This window comes from Rhinoderma darwinii, chromosome 2 (assembly GCF_050947455.1).
Source record: "Rhinoderma darwinii isolate aRhiDar2 chromosome 2, aRhiDar2.hap1, whole genome shotgun sequence".
Lineage (NCBI taxonomy): Eukaryota > Metazoa > Chordata > Amphibia > Anura > Rhinodermatidae > Rhinoderma > Rhinoderma darwinii.
The window spans coordinates 201,354,847-201,371,965 of NC_134688.1; the positions used below are offsets into that span (position 1 = coordinate 201,354,847).

The window sequence follows — 17,119 nt, forward strand, 5'->3', positions numbered from 1 at the left end:
CGATCAACAAGCTTTCTCGTTGATCGGCGCTCGTTGCACTGGCCAAAATTGGCTGGTGTAATAGGGCCTTTAGACTCCCCTTACACTTAGTGGTTTTGTACCACATGTCTAGAACTGCTGAGATTTTGCGATGCATTTTTTGACGCGTGGTTTGTACAGATGAAGTACATTAAAAACAATTATTTACGGTTACTCAATTATAAATATCATTCTATTTGTACAGTATCTATATACAGTAGTGTAAAATTCCGTTAAGTGGCAGCTAACAAAGAGTCACACCATTGACAATAGGTGATGAACAGTTTACCTCCTTCCCCTCTGAGCACAGTGACCTCTGTACACGTCATAGAACATGCAAACAAAACTCTCACATTGAAGTAAATAGTACATTTTCTAACTGAGGTCTGTATGTCCATGTGGCTGCTGAAAAGGAAATTTCTATACCGGCTAGTCACTGCTCAGAGCAGCAGCTCAGGCACGATGACTGCCCCGTAATCATGTATAGAAAATTAAATAAAAAATATACAATCAGAATCTAAAAACATTAGCAAAAAAGAGTGTTTCAGTATATACCTTTAATAGTAAAAAATATATAGGTGATCAAATCCCTTTCAATATTTCTATCATTTGAAAAAAAATAGGAATCTTTCATCAAGTTGAAATGAGAGTATCAATACAAATATTCCAATGCTTCATGCCCGCTCTGTTACAGTTTTGCAAATTTATCCCCAACTTTTTAAAAAACAAAATACTTTTATTTCAGTCTTGAACTATGTTGTAAGTTCCTACCTTTGAAGACCCTAGGAACTTGGGTACAAATGGGATATATGCTTTATCATCAAAAACCCTCTTAAAGTATAAGTACAACTTTACTTCTTCAATCTACTTTCCATAGTCATTATTTATTTATTAATGTGTAACGTAAAGTGATTATCCCATCAGGGAAATCTTTTCTTAGCCAGTGCTCCTGTACTGAAGGATGTGGTGCGACCATGTATAATATGGTCACCCATTAATTTCACTGCAGGTGAAAGGACTGTCCCACAGCAATCTGAATTTAGAAAAGGGTTTGCCCCCTTTGGATGATTAATTGTTTATATTGCTAAGTGTATGGTATAAATGTACACTTACTGCGATCCGTAACCACGGCTCTAGCCTCTGGGTTGCTTGTTTTGTTTTTCAGGTTCTGAGCTGCAGTTATAAGTTCTTCCAAATGGGGTCGTTTTTGTTCCAAATCCTGCAGAGTTACCTATGAACAAGGGCAAATGCAAGAAAATGAATACATGCTCTAAATTTTAAAAAAAATCATAATAATAAAAAATTATAATAAAAAAAAAAGTATATATAAAAAAATAGTGAAGCAGCACAGCTCCAGGGGTGGGTGCAACTAGGGTTCAGGCCATGAACCCTTGTTGATATAGTAGACAAAAAAAGAGACAGCACTCCAAAGTAGTGGATGTGATGTGTTTTAATTACCCCACAGGCAGGCAACGTTTCGATCCAACTCAATGGGATCATGTGCACGTTACCGATGAACGCACGTTAAGATGAATCAACTCCATGACTTGAAATCAATAGCATAAAATGTAGAAATAGTAACAGCACCAAGACTTCAGAGAAAATCAGAAGATGTTTGTTTAATCACCACAATGTGAGCGATGTTTCGGTTCAAATCTGAACCTTTCTCAAGCATGTGGTTACTTTTATGCTATGCTCCTGCATTTTTTAGAAATCCAAGGCAGAAATCCACCGCTTGACTGCAGTGAACTGGTTGGTAGACTCACACACATGGTTTAGCCCCATTGTAATTCAATGAAGCTAATCTGCGGCTTTTCAGCACAGAATCCTCGCCAATAATAAAATACCCCATTCTTTTGCATTGCAATGTTAGCGGATTCGGTCAAGATTTAGGCAAATAATCTGTGCCTAATTCCTGACAGGGTCATTACCGTGAGAACATGGCTTTTAAAATACCCCTGCCCTTAGTATTGCAATTCCAATTTAGCAAATTCTTTGTTCATTAAAGAGGCTCTGTCAACACATTTGTAAGTGCCCTATCTCCTACATAATGTGATCGGCGCTGTAATGTAGATTACAGCAGTGTTTTTATTTAGAAAAACAATCAATTTTCACCAAGTTATGACCTATTTTAGCTTTATGCTAATGACTTTCTCAATGCCCAACTGGTCGTGTTTTTACTTTTGACCAAGTGGGCATTGTAAAGAGAAGTGTATGACGCTGACCAGTGACCAATCAGCGTCATACACTTCTCCCCATTCATGTACTCAAGCGTGTGCTGTCACTTACACCCACACTAACGTTACCGAAGTGTCTTGAGAGTAAATAGACATCGCTTCCAGCCAGTACGCGATGTCTATTAAACACTCCCGACACTTTGGTAACGTTAATGTGTGTCACTTACTCGAGATCACGCTTGCTGTCATTTACATCTGAATGTTGGTTGCAAAACTCCTTTTCATATGTTGCAGAAACAACACCATTCAGATGTGTGGAACGGATTTTCTGTTGCCGTTTGGGAACATACTCAAACTTAAAAAGTACAAAAAACTGCACCATGTGAACCTAAACTAATAGCATATAAAGTGACAAGAGTTTAGAGCCTGAGTAGATTGAGCGTCAGTGGCAAGCGCTACACTTTCAACTTTATCCACAACCTCAGTTTAACAGTTAGGTCAACCCCTTCTTCCATCACATCTGATTCAGAGACAGAGAAGGGAGCTGATTTAGCTAATCCATGCAGCCAGCCCCTTTAGGCCAGTTTTGATTCAACTTTTGTAGCAGTTTTTGGCTCAGTTGAGCCAAACACAGAAGTAGACACAAAAGAAAGAAGATGCATCCATCTTTTCTTTATAGCGTTCCTCCCGTTTGGATCCACTTCTGGCTTTGACTAAAAAAACGGAGTACAAAAACGGCATCAAAGCTGTGTGTGTGATCCTGGCCTAATTTACTTCACAGACAAACACAGGAAGAGGGAAGAAGCTCCCTGTTATCGCAGTTTGTGACGACATGTCACAGCTACACGAGAAGAACGGTACTGCCAGGGCCACATTGATGGACATATGTCTTTTTTTCAGCCGTACTATGTAACATTGACGGGGACTGAAATCCAGAGATCCATGTAGTTTTAAAAATGAAAATATTTTTAACATTTTACATTTGCCAAACAATAAACATCTTTTTCTCTCCTCAGATAACCCACCCTTATTTCCCACTTTGCATCCCGACGCTCATGACTTTTTTATTTTTCGTAAGACGTAGTTGTAGGAGACTTTGTTTTTTGCGGGACGAGTTGTACTTTATGTAGGTACTATTTTTTTGTAGAAATACATTATTATTTAATTTATATACATTTTTATTTTGGTGAAAATGCGGAAAAAAAGTTCCGCTGCAGTTTTATTATCTTATTTTTTTACACCATACACCGATCATCATAAATAATGTTATACATTTGTTGTACAGGTTGTTACGGTCATGGCGATACCAAATCTGTCTATATTATTTCATGTTTTGGGTATTATATTTTAAAAAGTTTATTTATTGTAAAAATTTTGTATTTCTGTGTATTTTTTTGCAATTTTATTTTATTTCATATTAATATTTTTTTATTTAATACATTTAACTTTTTTTAATCCCATAGAGTGATTTTTCATTTCTATTTTTATTTTTTAAGTGTAATGTACTGGCATATTTCTGTATTCCAGTACATTAGCCTGTGTACTGATTATACACAGGCAGTTGTTAGGGCATACCTCAGTATACCCTAACAACAGAAAATATGTTCAGACAGCCCTGGGGTCCTTCAATGGACCCTAGGCTGTCTGGCCATACAAGTTATGGGCTTTGATCGCATCACAGGAATTTTCTGGAACGCAATCAAAGGGCAGTCCCCTCCTCTTATTTACTTTAAATGCCACAATCAGCTTTGTTTGCAGCATTCAAGGGGTTAAAGGTGGAGAGAAGAGGTTTCTCTTCTCTCGGCCATTAGAGCGAGGCTGCGGCTGTTTATTACAGCCGTTGCCCCGCTCCTGATCACGCGCAGACACGGCTGTCATACAGGGCGAGAATTCTCGTCCTAATGCGCGAAGTACCCGCTGCTCAGGACAAGCATTCTCGTCCTGTCGACAAGTAGTTAATCCCACTGCCCACACCTACAATCCTGCCTAGTCTGTGCAGTGATTGGAGTGAAGATAGTGAATTGTATTTTAAACACTATGATATGTGTTCATCTTCTATTGTAGTAAACGCACGCATACCAGTATTAACTTGTATTTATTCAGGTCCTGGACATGAGGAAACATGTAGCACAGATTCTATAGAACATATTTAAAACAATTTTACTATTTAAAATTTTGGTAAGAGTACTAAGGTCTGTTACTTGGAAGTCTAGTTTACAGTCACAGTAAGGACTGAGGATTAAATATTCTCAGATCCTGTGTAACATACTGAGTTAAAGTGCTGCCTCAAGAACCTCTGACCCCTGTTTGACTGTACCCACTGTTTCCCTGTTGCTACACTACTGTCTGGATTTAAGTCTTGCAGATGGACCAGGATTTATGAAATGACAGAGAATGATAGTAAATTGCACTAAAAAGAAGATAGTTCTGCTCCAAAAAGAGTGTCTTTTATTGATCACCATTTACATGATTATCCTATAAGTGTTTCACTCACTAAGGACCATCTTTCATTTTTTTAGACTGTGTCAACATAGAGTGTGGTTATTTGCTTAGCAATGTGAACTGGAACACAAAAAGACCTGATTTTGCATACCGCCTAATGATTAAACCATTTTGCGAAGATATCTCAAGAGCTTCTAAGGCATGTTCTGACGTGGCAGAATTGAATTCTGCCTCGGATAGTCCGTAGTGGAAATCGGCAGCAGCTATTTTTTTCATTGGTTTCTATACCTTTTTAAGTAACTTAGTTCAGACATTGCGGAAAATAACAGTGCATAATTTAGACTGTGGTGCAGAATTTTCACTCCGCAGCATTCACATTCTGTTGCGGAGAAGAAGTGGAATTTCACTGCGGATTTCAGCCTTTGCAATGCATAGGCTGAAATCTGTAGCAAGTCCGCTGTTATATCCACAATGTCTAATTACCTGTCGAATATATAAATGTTGCTGCAGATTCGTTGCGTAATTGCTGGAAATTTGCAGAAATATTTGCAGCGGAAAAATTCTGCCACGTCTGAACATGCCCTAACAATCAGATTTTAATTGCATGTTGTAAGGCTTGGGCTCTGCCGCGATTTTGCGAAAAAATGTGAACCGAGCCTAAATCTCTTAGTAATTTAAGGGAAAAAGGAAAGTTCTGAACCCCCTTGTTTCAAGATTTTTGACGTTGGGCGGATAATTTACTCAACAGTTAGTGTATGTTCACACGCACTGTTTTCAGACATAATTCAGGCGTTTTACGCTTCGAATTACACCTGACAAAACGGCTCCATTACGCCTACAAACATCTGCCCATTGCTTTCAATGGGTTTTACGGTGTTGTGTTCCCACGAGGTGTTATTTTATGCGTCGCTGTCAAAATACGGTACGTAAAAAGACGCCCGCCAAAAAGAAGTGCATGTCACTTCTTGGGACGTTTTTGGAGCCGTTTTTCATTGACTCCATTGAAAAACAGCTCCAATAACATCCGTAAAATACGCCGTGAAAAACGCGAGTTGCTACAAAAACGTCTGAGCTGTTTTCGCCCTTAGGGTATGTTCACACGCACTAGCAAAATACGTCTGAAATTTAGGAGCTGTGTTTGCCTGAAAACAGCTCCTGATTTCAAAAGTTTTTTAACAACTCGCATTTTTCGCAGCATATTTTACGGACGTTATTGGAGCTGTTTTTCAATGTAGTCAATGAAAAATGGCTCCAAAAACGGCCCAAGAAGTGACATGCACTTCTTTGACGCAGGCGACTTTTTACGCGCCGTCTTTTGACAGCGACGTGTAAAATTGCACCTCGTGGGAACAGAACACCGTAAAACCCATTGAAAACAATGGGCAGATGTTTGTAGGCATAATGGAGCCGTTTTTTCAGGCGTAATTCGAGGCGTAAAACGCCCGAATTACATCTGAAAACAGTGTGAACATACCCTTAGGAGTCAGTTACAGCTTCCAAGCTGCAAAGAGATTGTTGTAATTGTGTTACAATACTATTGGCATATATAGCTGGCTGTGAATGTTCACAACCTTGTAAATGTAATAAGTTGGCATCTATTGTAGGATATTTACAGTGCATTTCGATTATAATCTGTCCATGAAAATAATTTATTGTTACATCATGTACCTATGTTTTTTTTTATAAACGTGTCAAGACAGATGCAGAGCCGTGTAAAAAAGGGCTTTAATAAAGGTTATGTAATGCTTCTTCATAAGCTCCATATGGTGCCCACATTCAAAAGTGGGTCACGTGACTAATAATACAATTAAAAATAAGCGATACAATTTATATTGAATTTAAGATAAAGTGAAAATCGGATTTGCATAGAACATACTAAAATGTAGACTATCATGACTACACAAAATCTCGATGTTTTCTAGATGGAATCATAATGTAATATGTCCATAGTACATTACCTTCCACTGCATTAAATAAATCACTGCTTTGGATCCTAGGTCATACATATAACAAATTCCTAACTTGGAACTCAGCCACTGAACCATCCAGTCTATCAATTGTGCTCACAGGCAATATCATTTGTATTCCACAGAGGTTTTCTCAAACACACAGGACCAGTCTAAGCTGAAACTCTTTGTATATTAATGTAATTAGCTGCAGGTGTTGCTATTTAATTAACAAGAGCCTTCATTCAGCCACACGTTGCAGTCTATAGACCAGAGAGACAGAATAGATCACACGACTCTGCTCTAGTCACGTTTGCCCAGAGCAAAATTGTCACCCTGATTTACAAGAGTCTTGCAAGTTTACTCTATATAATTAACATAGTGAGATGATTTTATCACTTGGAAACTAACACTTTTTTTTACAAAGACATTCCTCTAAGATATTCAATGTCACCAGTTTCCCCATTCCCGTTAGAAATGGTTTTCAAAATTGTAAATTTTTTACTTAAAAAAGGCTCTTGCAGATTACACAGTACAATTGTTAAAAACATTTCATTTAATCATTAAAGAAAAGATTAAGTGATATTTAATTCCAAGTCATGAAGAGAGATTTCCTTTACTGTAAACCAATAAAGGCTCCTCTTAAGACATGGCAGTCCATACATATTACCAATGTTTTATTCTGCTTATCTGTATTTCAACCCCTAGTTCAAGCACACGTCCCTCTAACTGAGCCCAGGTCTGAGAGCCATCCTCCATAAATACAGGGTGATTCAAATAGGTTGGTACAAAAGTAAAGGCCTGTAGTTAAAGTAACATCATGGCCAGGGACTGAAAATCAAAGCAAAACTGGCTTAGTGCCCATAGCAACCAATCACATCACAGCTTTCATTTTCAAGAGCCAAATTTGAAATGTGCTTATATAGTGTGACATAAGATCCCGATATCGAAGCAAGAAGAAGTTTTTTGTGTGAAGTTATGAAAAATAATGGAGTCTGCTGTGACCTTACAGCGAAACTTTCAGAATAAATTTGGTAAATGTGCTCCACATAGAAACTGCATATCACGTTGGATGAAGCAATTCAAAACCACTGGGTGTTTGTCATGGGAAAAGTGAGGGCCGCTCAAAGACTTCGAAAGAGACAGTGAAAAGGATTCGAGGCATGTACGAACATAGTCCTGAAAAGTCGACCAGGTTGACTAGTATGGAGCTACAGGTGCCATAAACCACGGTGTGGCGTATCTTACGAAAACTAGATGACAAACCGAAATGCAGTGACTTTTGCATTGACTTGCAGAACCGATTGGAATAGGACAAATTCGCTAACAGGCTGGTGTTCAGCGTTGAGGCTATCTTTCTCCTAAGTTGGAAGGTGCATCGCCACAATGTTAGAATTTGGGGCTCAGAAAAAACATGTGACATTTTCGCATGGGACTCATGTGCAATGAGCAAGCGCAAAGTCTACGGTCCCTTTTTTTTGCATAGGATACTGTCACTGGCCACTCCTACCTGGACATGTTAAATTAATGGCTTACGTCACAGATAGATCAGCAGGATGGTGCACCTCCACAATTCCTTTTGGATGTTTGTCGATACCTGAATGAAACTCTACCGCAACTTTGGATCGGTGGCGCCAGAAACAATTCACCAATGTTGCGCTGGCCTCCACGATGCCACAGGATCGAAACAACCAAAGCATCACTGAAACAGTGGAGTCCATATCAGAGGGTATGCTGGCACGCGTCTGGACAGAACTGGACTACCACCTAGACATCTGCCGTGTTACCAATGGAAATCACTTTGAACATTTGTAGTGTATAGATAAAACTTGAATAGATAGTGTGTCTTTTCATGTTAATAAATTTGTGTTATGTTCTCTGGGTAATTAATACAGAGACTATGATTTTGCACCATCTTTTTTGAATCACCCTGTACTTCTGGAGTCATAAGTGAAACCTCCCTGCTGTGTTCTTTCTCAGGGTCCTATTTGAACTATCGTCTGTGACCACAACAGTTAGGTCTGTTAGGAGACTAGATTCCATCGTCACTGAGACAGGAAGTGATGTCATTGCAGAAAGGAGGACATCATTTGAAGCAGAAAGTGGCATCACACAGCAAAATGATTGCAATCAGGTTACATGACATCTCACATGTTTTTTTCAATGAACTTAGGCTACATTCACGCGAGCGTGACAGATTTACGCGCGTAAAAAACTTGCGTAAATTTGCCTGTGTGCGTTGCGTTTTTCATCAGTTTGCTTTGCGAGTTGCATGGGATTTTAATGCACTCGCAAGCACTTTTTTTTTTCAATGTAATTGATGCGTAAAACACGGACAGCACACCGATGTGCATCCGTGTGCTGTCCGTGGTTTTCATACACCCATTGACTTCAATGGGTGGCTAGGTGCGTGAAAACGCACCAATAAAGAACATGCAGTGAGTTTCATGCAACGGACACTCGCTGTCTGTAAATTCCTGCATGTGTGAATGGCCCCATTGAAATCAATGGGGCCGTATGCTGTGCGTTGTTTCAATGCATGGCACACAGATGAGATTCACGCTCGTGTGAATGAGCCCTTAGTCTTTAAAACAATCAACATAATAAGTAGTAATGAGAAAAAAATTATAATAATTAGACCTTTAATTGAAAATTATTATAAGAGCTTTTTACACTATTACACTCAGTTATAGAATGAGTATAACTTATTGGATGCCATTACTATATTGGACAGATGTAGTTAAAAAATATTGAAAACCTTAACTTCCATTGATGGGTTTTATGGTATAAAAATGGTCGTATCTATGTATGTATAAGTCTTTCTTTTTGTCCTGCTGGCTAGTATGCATAGAGTTAGAAGTACCATCTCTACAATATTAACCAGGGAGCTTTGCTTCTGATTGTGCAGCCTGTTATTGCAGCCCAATATTGAGACCATGATCAGTTAATTACTTCTTTAAACAATACATTTTGGCTGTTACTGTATAAAATTACCATCGGCTTCTAAAATTAAGCTGATGCTATTATGCAGTTACAGACACAGCACTGTCAACCTAATTACAAACTTGGTGATTGCTAATGTCCAACTAACTCCAGCCACTGAATATATGAAAAATCTTTTGTGAACACAACATATTTTGAAAAAGGAACCGGTAGTGAGATTAAAATCTGTCACTATTGGAGCATGATAGGTGATTAATTATCAAATATTTAATATTATCTAAAAAATCTGAAATATATATAACGCTTACTTCCTATTGGTAAAAACCCACTAGAACCCTATTTGGTTATAGTTGCTCAGTTTTCCTCCGTTGGCCTAATGAATTTCCATAGTATTTTGCAGGTCCTTACCAAATCAATATGGACTATTGGATGCCAGTTAGCAGTAATTTTACCTTTAAAATCTTTGTGTTCGCTTTGTATATTCCCAACTATGCTATGTTAGAAAAAAATAATATCACATTAGCTCAGTGGTTAGCATTGCCAGTCTGCATGGAGTTTGTATATTGTCCTAATGTTTGCATTTTTTTCTACTGTTTCTGTTTTCCCCTACATGTCCCAAAATGAGTTGTCCTATAAAATCACCAGATGTGTGGAATCGTCTTTTGCAGAGTTGAAAATAAAATCTATATATGTAAACCCTGTTATATCTTTTCAAATTTCCTCCATTTGAGCCACATGTAATGGCCTCATATAAACAATTACCCTTTTAATAGTTGAGCCCTTTATAGTAATTCAGCACTACATTATAGCAGCTTGACAACCATATGAAATGAATTCAAGTTGCCCATTAATGTGGTCAGACAATATGTATTGTGTGGTCTATTTTACTTAGATTGTTTTTTAATCAACCCAAAAAGACAAATATACAAGTGGCAAGTAACTAGCTGCAAAGTAAGCTTCAAATAGGGTTGTCGTCTGATGGACCTTTAAGGACCCTTATTCAATCAGACCTTACCTTTTGGCCTTCCATCTAAGCAAAATAAAAATGTTCTTACCTTTAGTACCTGCCTATCGTTACCTACAACCTCATAAAACACATAACATGCTCAGGGGACATGCCAATCTGCAATGGTAGCCCATTGTTTGCCAAGGATAGAGGCATGATATCAGTGAATGAATGTTTTCCCTGAGATGAAGGGAGGATTGGAGTATATGTAAAAAGGAAATTTAAATTCAAGAGAAATAAAGATTGTGATGTAGGCAGGGTGTTTTGCAAGGCAATAATCTAACATTAAGGTCATATTTGGGGCAGATGCAGTACCTGGGCAACCGGTTCAGTGACATAGACGCCTTGAGGTGAAGATGGCCAATTCCATCTATAGAGCAGTAGGAAACAATCACAATCTGCTGGGCAGTAATGTGGGTAAGTGGGATGTGTATGTCATGTGTCTAATGTCTGATTCCGGTAGAATTATAGCATGAATGGCGTGTGCAACTTGTGTTCAATATATGACTGGGGTACATGAGTATAATGGATTAGTGGGATATGTGCAGCATGTGTTTAGCATGCAGTCTGATTTATTATGCATATAATATGAATAAAATGTGCACATAGTAAATAGTTTGTCATTATAATTTTCCTAAAAAGAGTATTAGGTGAATAAACACTTGGTCATAAGGGCATCCCAGTTCTTCCTCCAAAATGATGGGCTTATTTATGCATATTTTTATATTTCTTTTCTTTTTATTATTTTATTAGTAAAATGTAAGATGCCATACTTTTTACACTAACTAATGGAATGTATTGAAAAAAAACTTACTAGAAGATTTTGACTTAAAATCAAATATTAAAAGAAAATTCAGCTCAGTTCTTTGCCGTGCGTGGCAAATGAACTGAAAAGCATGGCACATCTGAACAGAAAGAAATATCTTGAGCTTGATATGTTCTGATGTTTTGTATGTGTGTATTGAAAAGAAGTGAAATATTGAAATATGATTTTGTATAAAAATAGAATGGTTTCATAGGTGACGGAGTAGTATTGTCTAAGAACTGCTGAAATGCACAGATCTGCTCTAACTCTTAGCTATTCGTAGATATGTATATTCTATGCTCCATTACCCCAGCACCAGCCAGGGAGATGTTTGCACATAATAGCATTTTATTCTTGATTGAATTTACACTTGGAATGCTGCTTGCTAGTGTAAATATATCATTTTTCATCTGAGAACTGCAAAGCAGACATTTTTTTTTCAAGCTGTGATAGTTTATTTTAGGATCTAATAATAAATCAATTAATAAAGGAATAGGCACTATTTATACTGTAGGCAATTTTCATTTTTCTTTCCCCTATATGTATATATTGAACAAAACCTAAAAAATTACGCTCCACTTTCAGCTCCAGAAGTCGGACAGAGGGTTATTTACACTGAGCAGTGTATCAGACATTCGAGAGTACCAGGGCTGGACTGCCCGTCTGGCAATTCTGGCAAATGTTGGCATTGGGCAAGCACCACTTTTAACTGGATCCGTGTCCTGAGGCAGAGTAGAGTGCCATTGAATCTCTGCCTTGCCACTTACTCTTGTAAGCCACAGGCTGCTACGAAAGTTTGGTAGCATGATTTAGACATCAGCAGCCTAGTGAAGGTTGATGCCACAGTATTGCGACACCTGTGCTGGGCCATGGACAGCAGTTTTTCTCTTTTCGTTGGCGCAAAAAAAGCACTATTAATTGGTGCACAAAGGTGGACTTCTACTATATGGGGGCCCAAACAGGGAACATAACTACTATAGGGGCCTCAAAGGGGGCATTACTAATGTATGGGGACAACAAGTGGGACATTACTACTGTATGCATTACTGTGTAGGGAGCACAAAATGGTGCATTATTACTGTGAGGGGGAACAATTAATGTTTAGGGGGCTTTATTACTGTGTGGGGCACAAAAAAGTGGCACTATTACTGTGTTGGGCAGTCTGTGTGCAGGTGGGGGTATGCTGGAAAACTGAGGAGCCAAAGATGTCTGTGTATTAAATTCTGCAAAGACAAGTGGCTCGAAGAAGTCTTCATGGCGGTCTAGGACTAATGGAGAAGAAAATGGAAAATGAACAACTCCAATAAGAAAATACATCACCTGTGACTCCCTGAATGTAACTGTACTGTAATCACTTGTGGGCTTTCCATACTGTGCTTGGTGGCTTAGCCTCCTTTTTGCATACTTTTCTACATTTATTATTGCAGTTTGACCCATCTTTCTTGGTGGGTTCATTACCATTATTAGTACTTTTTGTATTGGTGCTTCACACAGTATGCTGTGCATGTCTGCATGTACCATTGCAGTTTTCCTTACATATGTAGACGAGTTGTTTCTGGGTTGATGGCGCACATACATGGTTCATTCTCATGTACACATCCCCCACATGTGTGTTTGTGCATGGCATGGTTGGCTGCTTGGATTTTGATTCCTGTATCTTAAGGGTATGTTCACACGCAGTGACTAAAAACGTCTGAAAATACGGAGCTGTTTTCAAGTGAAAACAGCTCCTGATTTTCAGACGTTTTTGTAGCAACTCGCGTTTTTCACGGCGTATTTTACGGACGTTATTGGAGCTGTGGAGCTGCGTGTGAACATACCCTAAGTGTGGTGGGCTATGTAGCTATAGTCCCTCTATATTTCTCTCCATTATTTAACTGGCTATTTGTATTTGTTTATTTTTTGACATATCAATAAATTACTCAAATTTGTCAAATATTTCCTCTTGTTATTACTTTTATCAAGTATTTGTTTGGGCTCTGATGGATTGATGTACCTTGTACATGATCCCATACTGCAGTTTTTATCCCTTTATACATATTTGTAATACAGACTCCCATCCAGGGAAAGGGTGTGGGGGAAGGAAAGCAGTATATGCTTGATTGTTCTTTGACTGCGTATAATAGAGACCATGTGGGCCTCTATTACACATATGGCCCTGCCTTGTTTTAAGTGAGTAATTCAAAATCCAAATAGTGTCACTCCGTTTCTGTTTACAGATGACATAGTGCAGTTTACAACCAAAACTTACCGGCACACAAACATATTTCACATTTACCACACAGCAAGTGGGCTTGTACGCTTTCAAATGCCAGGGTTGAATTTCAGTCGCAGTATGACCCTGGAGAGTACTGTGTATATATGTAGCTGCAATATCTGTATATATGCAGCTTTTGAAGTTACAAGAAAAGCTGTCTAAAAAATAGTTAAGGAGGTGAGTTTAATCGGCTTTTTTCCTTAAAACCGACCCCACTGAGCACATTGTGAAATGTTGCTGGATGGACAAAATGTAATCTGCACTGGTCTTCCAAGGGTGTAAGATGGAGCTTAGCACCCCAGAAGAGTTGATCAGGCACATATACCTGATCACATACATGGACAGTGTCAGATTTAACTTTATTCTTACTCTTAACCTTGTGCATGTCCCTCATTTCCACTGATAATAAAATCACAATTCAAGGTGTTTGTAATATAATTTCTATATGTCTATCCGTCGGTCTATATAGAATAACCTATATCAGCTCATAGTGAGGCACAATTCACCTTTTATCTGTCGTAATGAATCAATGCTGTAGACATGGTTGTAGAATACTGTTTTCACATTAAAGCAAATCAATATTTATTTTAAGGGGTGTTCTATAACTCGATTTCCACTTGAGTGAGCAAATGTGAACCAAGTGTAAGTAATTGAAAAATTTTCTCCTACTGTTTGCAAACAGAATTTAGAGAAAACAGTAGGCAACATTTCCAGTTTTTAATTAAAAACAGATGGAAGATACTGTGCTTTTTTTCTTTATTTTACCGGTTCAATTTGAGCTGCCTATAGTTAAGTGTGATGAAGCAAAGCAAAATGTGTAGTTGTAATTATCAGATGTGTGCACCAAGAAGGGTCTGCATTTTACTGCATGTGGTGGAAGTTAATATATTTTTATATGAAAAGCTTTTATTGATTTAATGCAAGATATGTGACTTTAATGGATATTGCTATTAACTTTTAGTCAGCATTGTCAATTGCAGCGGTCAAATTTTCTCTTTTAATATAGGGTCAACTTGAAGCTGTCAAGTTTACATAATTCGAATACTGATCAAATTTTGAAAACGAAAGTTGCAAAGGGTTTTCTCATCTAATTAATTACAAACACTACAACACATCTGATGAAAAGCGGTTTACATTTTTAGTGTAGATTCCAAATAGGATATTTACATAGCTGCCAAGATTACTTTTCGAGGATAATGTAAAGTTTAAAAGTGTTTTGCCTGCAAATGTCCTTGTAAATTTTGTAAATAAAATTGAATTCCAACCTTCTCTGTATTAAAGAAGTTGCATTCTTAATGTAGAAACTATATTTTCTATAAATATCGTATTCAATCGCACAGCGACTGTATTTAGGCTGTATGCCATGATGGTGGCTATAGTGTATCAAAAATAAATTACAACCCTAACACTGATTTTAAGGTTTTGTAAAACTTTGAAATAATTACTTAAAATAATAATAAAACAATGTATTATATGATTTTAAGAATTCTTTATATTGGTTTTCTATTAAAAAAGTTTACTTTTGATAAACAGCTTATTTGTATCTTGTATAAATAGAAGCTTGATCTTGTCGTCATATCTGAATTTGTCAGGTCAGTAGGACTGACGGCTCAGCTGAAAGCCGCTCCTGTGTGTCTCTGACCACGCAGGATCCAGCTGTTATCGATCAGATATCGATCACATCAATTTCATGAAATTAGTTGTGATTGATAACAGCTTTCAGCCGAGCCGTCGGTCCTGCTGACCTAGCCGATTTGGCTTTGAGGACAAGATACAACTTTTTTGTATACAGGATACATAGAAGCTGTATCTCAAAGGGTAAATTTATTTTTTTATTAAAAAAACTATTTAAAAGTTTCTTAAAATTACATAATACATTGTTTTATTTGAAAAAAAAAAAAATAGTTCAAAGGTCTACATAGTCTCTAAGCTGGCCATACACTATAGATTTTAGATGGCGGCTTTCTGAAAGGGTTGTTATTCACAGATGGTCTGTGAAGGTTATCAATCTGTATGAGATTCATTGAAATTATTGTTCTGTGACCTGGGCTTGGCTTTTATCGATAAGGTGAGGAATCTGTTTGTAGATCCATCCCACCTGCTCTATGAGCATGGCACATGGTGCACATCTGTAATTTGTCCCAAACAACTTTCCAAGTATGCCAATGACTGCAGCTAACAACACCCCAAAAAGATCCAAAATGGCAGTTTGATTTTTTGACTTTGTTGGCCATCTGATACCCTTTGCCATATCACAAAAAGGTGCTAACAGTGAGCAGAAAATGGTCTAAATCAGCCTATATGCTGTCTAAAATCCATAATGTATTGCCTCAATTATACTGTAGTTACTAAGTAGCTAAACAGAGTATTTAACTTAACAGCTATAATGTATTATTTCAGATAAATGAAACTAATTAGTGGTAAGTTACTGTATTCAGAAAGGAATATTTATACATGTACATCCAACACCCACTATAATGCCCTGAATCTTAATTGTCTTAAGTCTGAGTAATTATTACACTTTATTTAGTTTATTATCTATATCTGAATATAATGCTTGCTCATATAGCTGATATTACTGTTTCTAGTAGTTGCAGGTAGACCTTGGCTACTATTCTAGAACATTGACTATATTTTATTTAATATGGAGAAGGTCACTTGTGTTTCTGAAATGACATTTCCAAAAAAACACAGCAAAACAATCTTGTCAAATATGATCGCTCAACGAGGGCATTATTACATAATCTTAACTACAACTAAAAATACATGCAATATATTATTAGGTAGAAGGAACATTTGTTTGCTCTGAATACTGTATGCTTATAAATAGAGTGGAGCCAAAAATACAGATAGGGGAACACAGTGGCATTCACTATTTATTCATGCATCTCAATGTGCTTTAAAAGGGTTGACCTAGATTTATACATTTAGGCAATGCTATTTTTATACCTCTTGCAGTACATAGTACTTGCCCTTCTTATGAAATAAAAATAGTTTAGTAATTAAAAATCTAAATATTTCAATAGTTTCCTTTTCTGTAAATAAACATATTCTCTGCATAGCTCCACACAATGATAGAATCCTACTCTCCTGGCAACTCTCCTGACATGTCTATTTTAGTAAATGCTTGTATTTTACATCAAATAATGCTGGAGAAACTTTTCTTAGAAGTGTGTATTATGACATTCCTCTGTTATTCCTCCTGGGAATGTCTGAATAAATTGATAAAGGAGTGATATTATTCCACTTGTCAATTGGGTATTACTGCACACTTTGATACTGACAGCAATGATTGGACAGTGGGAAGATACACGCCCCCTTTGACAAAGGAAATGGTAACACCCAGTTTTTACTTCATCCATAAATTTTCATTTGGAATAACGAGGATCGGCACAAAGCAGAGTTCTAAGAAATAATGCTCCAAAATTATTTAATGGGGAATACAAGTATTTACTAAAATAGACATGCCCTCTCTACTTTCTTTCTAGGGCCACATTAAAACCATGGTAAATGAATCTGAAACTA

General features: G+C 37.4%; 1 protein-coding gene across 7 annotated transcripts in view; it reads right to left on the bottom strand.

The window, feature by feature from the left end:
- The window catches only part of DMD (dystrophin), a 2,416,993-nt gene that overhangs the window by 750,876 nt on the left and 1,648,998 nt on the right, over positions 1–17,119 (bottom strand). For all 7 annotated transcript variants that reach the window (XM_075852742.1, XM_075852740.1, XM_075852736.1 and 4 more), the window contains one exon: positions 1,132–1,249. In XM_075852742.1, coding sequence (XP_075708857.1) covers positions 1,132–1,249 — 118 coding nt within the window. The remainder of the gene's footprint in view (positions 1–1,131; positions 1,250–17,119) is intronic.